Source organism: Populus trichocarpa, chromosome 10 (assembly GCF_000002775.5).
Source record: "Populus trichocarpa isolate Nisqually-1 chromosome 10, P.trichocarpa_v4.1, whole genome shotgun sequence".
In the NCBI taxonomy this organism is placed as follows: Eukaryota; Viridiplantae; Streptophyta; class Magnoliopsida; order Malpighiales; family Salicaceae; genus Populus; species Populus trichocarpa.
In genome coordinates this window covers 20,994,988-21,004,051 of record NC_037294.2, presented here as the reverse complement: position 1 = coordinate 21,004,051, position 9,064 = coordinate 20,994,988, and the positions used below count along the sequence as shown (strand labels likewise).

Sequence of the window (9,064 nt, the reverse complement as noted above, 5' to 3'; positions counted from 1 at the left end):
GGTAGGAATTGGAAATCGGCAGTTGAAACTTTCATGACTGGGTACTATATTATTTTATTGGAGGGCAGCAAATAAATTACTCTGATTAAGAGGACTTAACTGCATTTCTGGTAAAACTTCAATGCCTGACATGTTAATTGCCCACATATACGTTGAATTTGTAAGCCCTTTCAGCAAGGAATACATGAATCATATCTTTAATGATTCAAAACTAACGAATCACTCCATATTTCTCGACGGAGAAGGAGACTAATATTAACTTAGTTATTAACCCTACAATGTCATCACTTTTTTTTATTAATTAATAATTAATAACCACGTTTTATTACGTTCTCCCTTTGTTAGTTTTTTCACTTATCGAGGTTAATCATCCTCGCAATCTATCTAATTGAATAGATGTCACCGTAGACACATTCTCAATTATTATTGAGTGAAGCATGTCGTGGATATATATAATTGATAATTTCATGTTTTTTTGTATAATTATTTCACCGTAGACATATTTGTACTATATATATTAAATACAATACAATATATACATACTCCAATATTAGCATAATACACATATATATTACTATTTTATTTATATTAAATAATAAATAGCACCACAATAACAAATATTCATCTTTGTATTGAAACCTAGTAAAAATACAATATAAATATTTAAAGCCATTAAACAATAGATAGGATATCAACATATTAAAAACCCAACTTATGAATATTTATTGTCATCAAACCAAGGGAGAGCATGGCTCGCTCGAGGCCATCAGGAGTTAGGTCTGCCAGACATGACCTGGGCCTGCTTGGAACTGGTTACTGGTGGGAAACCTTAGGCTATATTATATACCATGGATCCGGTCTAGGATTTGACAAGTTTCGCGTCCCTCTCATGACAACTGACAAGGCAAATTAACTAGGTGGTCACAGCTGTGGGAGGCTAAAACATCTCGAAGAGTTAACTATTGTTTCATTATTATTAATTAATAACAACAACTAAGGAACTGTTCACAGGTTTGACTAGTTAAAAAAATAAAAATCTTGTTATTAAAAAGATTAGTATAAGAGAAAAGCCTTGTTATTAAATTTTATAAAGTCTATGAAGTTATTCACAGGTTTGACTGGTTAACCAACTTCGTGGGTATAATGAGTTTAACTTTTTTTTTTAATTGATTTTCTTTCTTATTCCATCCTTAGATATTTAGTTAATTGAGAATTCAATTTTATAATTGGTTTCGTTTTACTATCTATGAGGTTATCACAATATAAAATTTTTTTAATATTAGATTAGTGTTTAATTTTATGATCGTCTATTTTTGTTATCATGTAGTTAAATAAAAAATAGTTATGAAAAAAAATTATAATCCAGTGAAGTGTAAAACCCGGTTCACAGGTTTGACGTACTAGCTCGAGTTACTCAATTTATAGGTTTGATGAGTTTACCCATCGATCAAATATGTTTTTTTTATATTATTTTTGTTCCTTTATTTTTTTTTCCTTTTGATTTTGTTCTTCAATATTGAATTAGTTGGAAAAATAGATTGCATGCTTTATTTTTTTGTTTTCTATATGGTTATCACTTTCTCAAATAAGTATCTATTTTAAGATTGATGTTTAATTTTGCGAGTATCTATTTTTATCATATAATTAAATAAAAATAGTTTATAAAAAAATTATCATACCAATAGAGTCTATGACTTGGGTTGTGGGGAGACCAGAGTCAATCCAATCTGTCATTGTCTCAATATTTTTTTAATAAAAAAATTATCATCTTGAAGATATTTTAAAAGCTAAGTCATGATTTCACCAGTCATTAAGGTTGTATTTGGAGCTATGAAATTGATTAATTTAAGTTGAGTTAGTTCTCCAGCGATTTAATTAAAAACTCGAGTTAATTAAAGAGTTGATCCGAGGAATTTCAAGATTAACTCGTTAAACAAATTTAATAATGCTGTCAAATTTTTTTTTATGATCTTAATATATTTTTATATTCTAAAAAATTTTATTTCATCCGACCAGAGTGCAAGATAAGATACTAGTTAATTACTACAACCATACACACTTCAATTTAAAATACTAAATTATCATGGGATTCAGAATTGGTTTTTTTGGACAATTTCATGATTAAGTCACATCTTTTCTTATACATAGACCAAAGCCTAACGTTGCTCAATTTAAGCGTTTTGCACTAATAATTAAATTATATTACATGTCTTCATGCAAGAAATATTTGAGTTCAATATCTGAACTTAGAGGTTCTGTACGTATATAGTGTTCTTGTGGGATGTTGATACTGAAAAATAGGAAGGGGAAAAAAATCAATACCATGTCAACACTAGTTAATTCAACCATAAAGCAGAAACAGCATCAATTTCCGATCAAGGCATCATTAAACATCATGATTTCTACGTACGTACAGACAATAAAATCAAGAGCATAGAGAAAAGAACAGGGAAAAATTATCATCATCTTTAGAAAGATACACATATATGGCCTTCATCAATTAATTGTCGCTGGCTAATAACTTTTCAACTTCTCTCCACTGGCAAGGAATGCTAAGTGCACCTTCATGACCAAAACCAAACTCTTCTGCTGCTTCCTCCAGCAGCACCAAGAACCTTGGATGGTTTAAGTAGCTCAAAGGCACAACAAATCGCTTAGGATCACCATTTTCGATTGCAATCACAGCAAAGTGCCCTACCTTCACATCCTTTGGCAATGGAGAGCATTTCCCATGATATTCATGAATTTTTCTGTACTTGGAGGCTTCTTTCCAGCCCAGTGAAAGACTCTTCTGTAGTTTCTCTGCCACAACCCTCAACTTTAGAATGCCAATATTTTTCTTACCAGTAGCTCTAAGTATGCCCATGGCTAATGGCTAGTTAGCTTGGTGACTTTGAAGGCATATGATCTTCGTTTATTTTATACATGAAGTGCATGGCAGCTAATTAAGTGCATGATCAATAAAACAAATTAGGTTTCAAGACCTTTAAGCGTACTACCTAGTCGAAACACATGCATGTGAAAGAAACAGGAAATTAAGACCTTATATACTGATTTGTTCTCATGTGATCATCCTGTCACGTCTTTTTTGTCTAGTCAAAATCTGTCCCAATTAATTTTGTTTGTAAGGAAACTCACGTTTTTGGTCCTTTTTTATGCCCAGTACTTCTTGCATGTATTGGTCTAGCTATGTTTATTTCAAATTTTATATATTTAGGGAATTAAACTCACAAATCAAGATAATTAAGCTTGCATGTCACTTAAAAAGGTGTAGGTTCATATGCACTAACATGAATTTGGTAAAGTTTAGGCAAATGATTTTGGAATGCCAAAATCATTGATTTGGTGATTAAAGTTTAGGTTAAAAGTTTTTGACAAGCACTCCTCACTTCCTTGGAAATTTCTACGGGAGGAGCTAGAATCAAGAAAATGCATCCCAATGAAACCCTAATTAGTTGAAGCTAGCCAAACTTCCCAGTCATGGAGTTGGAGGAGTTCTCAAAACAAATCATCTTTATTCAAAGAATTTGAAGTACCCCGAGTAGCTTCGCCAATGATTTCCGAATTCATCTCAAGTTCCACCTGTTTATAGCCATAATCCCAGGTGAAATGTAAACCCAAAACAGCAGCTCGTAGCTCAGCTTTAATTTGATATAAAATTTGATATTTTAGTTAGATATGAACCATATGGTTGCAATTTGTGGTGCTTAAAAATTAACAATTTGTGTCCAAGATCTTATTAATTATTCTTTCAAATAAATTTGACAATAATATTAAGAATAAAATAAATTTTATTATTTCTTGTACATCGGTAACCAAATAAAATATAAAAAAATATTTCACTCTTTTCTTCATTGTCTCATATGATACAGTCTATTATTATAAGAACTAAAAACCTGTGAAGAATATGGTTAACCGTGTATTGATCGTATTCATAAACAAAATATAAACGTGTTTATTAATATTATAGTAACTTTAATTCTTATAATTTCTTAAAAAATATTCTTAGTTGTGATTTAAAAAAATATATTTAGTTAAAATTGTTGTAAAATAAATTCTTACATGTTAAATAAATAAAATTAAAATCTTTATAAATAAAAATGATTTAATTTTTTATGAAATCAAGATTTGAAATATATTATATATAGATTCCAATATAAAGAATAAAAACTATTTAACTAATTAAATAAAATTTTCTCAAATAAAAATAACTGCCACAATATCAAACAATGAAACCATGTCCGTATCTGAGGCACCGCATTTACATTTTACACCCGAATTATTGTATTCGCATAAAATTTCCTTTTCTTTCCAGGTAAAGTGTTCAATACCAGTACTAGATAGAAACGTTAAACACGTGGCTCAATACGCCAACAATACAATCAAATAAGACAACAAAATTAAATGGAAGAGCAACAGCCATTAACGACCTGGCAATTAGCTAAAACAGAGGACAAAAAGAAAAAGAAAATCGATCTTGATAAACCCTAATTACACTTTCTATACGTACAGTGTTAATTACATTAACAGTATTTCAACAAGAAGGTCATGGGTTGCTCCTCTTCTCTTCCAGGTAATCCCTAGTTTGTCTTTCAATTTCTTTGAAAGCCTTAATTTTTAACTTTCTTGGATTATGGTTTTATTTGGCACTATTGTGAATTAAGTGGATCAAAATGCGATTTTGATGCTAATGTTGTTGGTTGACTGCTTTAGTTTAGTTAGTTTAATGAGGTGTAAGCGAATTGTGAGATTAGTGTGTGATCGGGGAAATGAGTTTTTGGTAATTAGGGTTTGAGAAGTGTTGCTTGTTGATAAAATGATTTGATTTAGTGACCTTTTTGAGGATTTTTACTAAATCTGCTTTAAAGGTTGAAATTTTGGTTTTCTAGCTGTGGTGGCTGGTTATTTGTGTTGTGGTTGCTTATGGAGTGCTTCTGTTAATTGATTTAATTCGATAACTTTGCCTATTTGGGGTTTTCTTTTGGGGAAAATGTTTGCAGATAGGAGTACTGGGAGATTGGGTGGACTTAACAATTCAGAGAGTGGTGGAGTGGCTGATGCCAAAAACCTACGCGTAAAGGTAAGTATATGGACCTTGCACTATAGACTGTTTTTTTTTTTTTTTTTTTTTTTTATGTGTGAGATTTGATTGGACATTGAGAAAACTTATGTGGGTAAGGGAGCAAGTGTTGAAACGGGATCAGGTTAGCAGTTGATACAGTTTGGATTTTTCATATTCTATGGGGCTTAGTTGATCTGCATTTCTCTAATGCCATGCTGTTTTGAGATTTTTTGGCAGCAATGCTGTTGATGAAAATGTCCATTTTTTTTTTCAAAGTGAGGCATTGTGTTTGAGTGTTTGAAGCTGTGATTAATTGGCCTTCTGATGCAAAAAGGGAAATAGTGTTGCTGCTGTTTTAACATGTTGGGCGTTCTTTTTTTGTTTGGTCAGGGTTGGGGAAGTTGGTGGTGGTGGGCTGGTGTTTCTAGGACCACTTTGTTTTATATTTTGGTGTGGTGTAGTGCTATGTGCTCTGTTTGAATTCTTGAAACAAATTTGTACTTTTGGGAGAGTTTTTCCTTGCCTTCATGTAGACAATCACAAGCAAGCGATTACAGGTGGAATACTCTTTCAATTTAAACAATGATTTTTAAGCTGTTTTATGTGCAAATTTGGTTCCTGGACTTTTTCACACTCTATTATCTGATTTTATGTCAAAGTTTGCATGTTATCTTCTTTTTCCAGAAGCTATCCAGGTTATTCTAGCGGTTATTTTTGCTATTATCTGCTGGTGCCAGCATGCATCTTATTAGACAATGGCACCACTTTGCTTGTTTTGAGGTTGGTTGAAGGATGACATAGGATATTTTAACTTTCAGATTCCTCAAAGTTCTCAATTTGAATCCGTGAATTCATTCTGTTAATTTCTGTGTTCATATATTGACTAGGTACAGTTTGCTGATGAGATTATAGACTGCAGTTTGCTTTAAATTTAAGTCTGTCTTTAGTCAAATCTGATTCAGAAAGATTTTTAAAAGGTCAAATAATGTCTGCATGTCATGCATCTATAAATTTTATATGAACTTATCGTGTACCATCAAAATACTCCACATGATTCAATACACAATGGATGAGCATTTGAGTCAACTCTTTGTTTGAATTTTTGTATAAAATCAAATACAAATTTCTTCCGCATGTTTGAAACAACAACAATAAAGCATATTGGAGTTGCTGCTTTCTTGCTTGCATTTTTCAGAGTGAATGCAGCTGACCTTTCTTTCCAATGTTGTGAACAGCTGGTTTTATTAGGTGATTCTGGTGTTGGTAAAAGCTGTATTGTTCTTCGCTTTGTTCGTGGCCAGTTTGATCCAACATCCAAGGTAAGGAATCTATCATTCCTTGCCATTCACATGCATTCACCTTGTTTGTTATTTAAGCCTCTCCTCCACCTCCCTCCATCTCTCTCTCCCTCTCCCACACCCGCACCCACACCCGCACCCACTGGCCCTAGAAGGCTGGAACTACTCTTGATACATCTACTTAGATTTGTTACTTTGGATTTTCAGGTAACTATTGGAGCTTCATTTTTGTCACAAACAATAGCTTTACAGGATTCTACAACAATTAAGTTTGAGATATGGGATACTGCTGGACAAGAAAGGTACTCTTGGCAAAGTGTATATTGTGTTGGTCACACACATGCAGAAACAAGCAAACAAGTCCATATTGAAAATTTACTGGAAAAGTTAATCTGATAGTATATTTTTCTTCTGGCATGTTCCTCCTTCCCCATTGCCTTTTCCTTCATAAACACCAAAGCTCTTATTGATTATTGATTTTTGTTTCTTATTCAGGTATGCCGCACTAGCACCGCTATATTACAGAGGTGCTGCAGTTGCAGTTATTGTGTACGATATAACAAGCCCAGAGACATTCAACAAAGCACAGTATTGGGTTAAGGTAGTCTGCTGGAATCACAATTGCATCTTCTCTCGCCCTGTCACACATGCAGAAACATGTTTATGCGGGTGATGAATTTGCCCTCACATTTTGATGTGAAAAGAATTTGGCTTATTGCTATATTGTTCTTAAACACTTTAATAAAGAAGGTTTATGCTAACTAAGTTTTCACAGAAAATTGAGAAAGAATTAACAGTTTTGATTCAGCATAGCACTAAGTTTCTGTTTTGAAAATATAAACTTAAGGCCGCTAAAATCTGTTACATGATTATGAGTGTTTTAATATAGTAGCTGATGCAACCTAAGCTGTTTTCACTATTCATTTAGCATTGTGATGGCTCTGTATTTAAAAATCTCTTTTCTGTCTTCCATCAGAATATAAATACCTCTCTTCTCTCTTTCTCTGAATTTAGCCAGAGATGTTTCATAGACTTGTTAAGTGCATTTAAGCTTTACCATTTGCTCAATGATTTATCCTCTCTGCTCATGTGAAAGTTTATTTTCTTGGCTTATATCCTATTGTGTAACAGGAGCTACAAAAACATGGGAGCCCTGATATAGTCATGGCTTTAGTAGGTAACAAGGCTGATCTTCATGAGAAGCGAGAAGTACCCACTCAAGCAAGTATAGTTATTTATTGGGAATAGATCGTTCCTAATTGCTGAATATATTTTAATGTGTTTTGCTTTTTAATAATTGAAGGATGGCATTGAATATGCGGAGAAGAATGGGATGTTCTTTATTGAGACATCTGCAAAAACTGCAGATAATATAAATCAACTGTTTGAGGTACCACTGACACTTATGTGCTTTATTTCTATAGCATGATTCTACTAGAAAAGAAATTACTTTGATGCAATTGAGTCTCTGGTTAATTATACTTAAAGGTTCCACTTTTAATTGTAATCTGACAACCTCTTCAATTTGCAGGAAATTGCTAAGCGACTCCCGCGCCCTTCCTCAACATGACTGCGGACCCTTGAAACTGAATTAACTAGATTGCCTCAAATGTTACAAGAAAACCACTTGCCTGTATCAACTTTGTGTATATCTTGGTAGTTGCTCTATTCTGTGATTTGACTGTCACTTAAGTTGAAAATCTACATTCCCTGTTATTATCATGAATAACAAATGCAGCGTGTTGACTTGCAGTCCACAAGTTTATGGTGGACAACCATGTGAAAGGACTGCATAAAATTGTTGCTAAGTGTTTCAAATGTTATAGTTTTCGGGTAACCCTACCTGCCTCAAGAGTATAAAAAATCATTTGAAAATACTACTAGTATATCAGGACAGCACCGGAGATTAAAGTAGCGTCCTGTGGATGCATTGCTTCTAGGAATATGAGTTCGCACAATTCTGAATGCTAAAATTTGAGTTTTGTGACAAACTGAGACTTTCGAAATTGATTCTCAAACTGATGGCCTGCAGCTCAGTAGAAACGCATGTACTTTTCAGCCTCAGTAACCATAAACCATGTTGGATGGATCATCAGGGTTGGGGATGAGTCCGCTTCAAAACTGTGAGGGAACGGAACAATAATAGAGATGAAGCAACTTACCTGCTGGCTGTCATCTAGCTTGGTATTGCCAAGGAAAAGGTATGGATCATGGAAGATCATTTTGTTGCCCCCTTTCAATCATACAGGTAAAATAGATTATAGCTGCATGCACTGTAAGGAGTACTGAAGGTAAAATAATTTGATCTTTGATCTAAGGTAATGGAATAGACCCCTGGAAACAATTGAAGCTATTACAGGCTTGGAAGATAAGCTGAGAAGTTACTCTGTTGAAAGGGTTGAACATGTAGTTTGCATTCGTTTATACAATTCAACAGTATGTAGTTCCTAGATCACTGCTCATAGTACATGAACAGCAGAATCTATTTTGCTGTATGTCTGGACCTCCACACAAGATGAGATAATGTCAAGCCCTTTTCATGCCCCGTTTGTCACACCACCCAGTTGTGAAAGTTTACGTATTGTCATTTTCTTGCTGCACCCTGAGCGCCCATTTCCTTTTAATATCTGTGGGTCTTTGTGGCCAAAACTAGTAGTTTTTCATAACTCGGGACTGGCCACATCAAGTCACCGTTCCTTGGATC

At 33.6% G+C, this 9,064-nt stretch overlaps 2 protein-coding genes across 5 annotated transcripts; one reads left to right on the top strand and one right to left on the bottom strand.

Annotated features, from left to right (window-relative positions):
- Positions 1–2,324: 2,324 nt before the first annotated feature.
- LOC7463450 (protein SMALL AUXIN UP-REGULATED RNA 54) lies at positions 2,325–2,990 on the bottom strand. Its single transcript, XM_002315283.3, has one exon. The coding sequence runs from the start codon at positions 2,864–2,866 to the stop codon at positions 2,501–2,503; it is 366 nt and encodes a 121-aa protein (XP_002315319.1). The 5' UTR covers positions 2,867–2,990; the 3' UTR covers positions 2,325–2,500.
- Positions 2,991–4,398: 1,408 nt separating this feature from the next.
- Positions 4,399–8,197, top strand: LOC7463449 (ras-related protein RABF1). Of its 4 annotated transcripts, none has more exons than XR_002983985.2 (8): positions 4,399–4,573; positions 5,001–5,080; positions 6,298–6,381; positions 6,568–6,662; positions 6,856–6,961; positions 7,492–7,585; positions 7,664–7,750; positions 7,892–8,197. XR_002983985.2 is itself a non-coding variant. In XM_002316350.4 (8 exons), the coding sequence occupies exons 1-8, from the start codon at positions 4,549–4,551 to the stop codon at positions 7,928–7,930; spliced, it is 606 nt and encodes a 201-aa protein (XP_002316386.1). In that variant the 5' UTR covers positions 4,402–4,548; the 3' UTR covers positions 7,931–8,197. The 4 variants fall into 4 exon arrangements, 3 of the variants coding, with proteins under 3 accessions (XP_002316386.1, XP_024465359.1, XP_024465358.1); XM_002316350.4 differs by having other exon boundaries at positions 4,402–4,573; positions 7,492–7,581; XM_024609591.2 differs by lacking the exon at positions 4,399–4,573 and adding an exon at positions 5,747–5,842 and having other exon boundaries at positions 5,028–5,080; positions 7,492–7,581.
- Positions 8,198–9,064: the final 867 nt, after the last annotated feature.

What these genes read in the sequence shown, in the direction of transcription:
- LOC7463450 (XM_002315283.3), bottom strand. Translation starts at nt 2,866, where the DNA reads ATGGGCATACTTAGAGCTACTGGTAAGAAAAATATTGGCATTCTAAAG.
- LOC7463449 (XM_002316350.4), top strand. Translation starts at nt 4,549, where the DNA reads ATGGGTTGCTCCTCTTCTCTTCCAG. An exon ending in AGTTTGATCCAACATCCAAG is followed by an intron (nt 6,382 to 6,567) that starts GTAAGGAATCTA and finishes TTGGATTTTCAG; the next exon opens with GTAACTATTGGAGCTTCATT. An exon ending in AGCGAGAAGTACCCACTCAA is followed by an intron (nt 7,582 to 7,663) that starts GCAAGTATAGTT and finishes TAATAATTGAAG; the next exon opens with GATGGCATTGAATATGCGGA.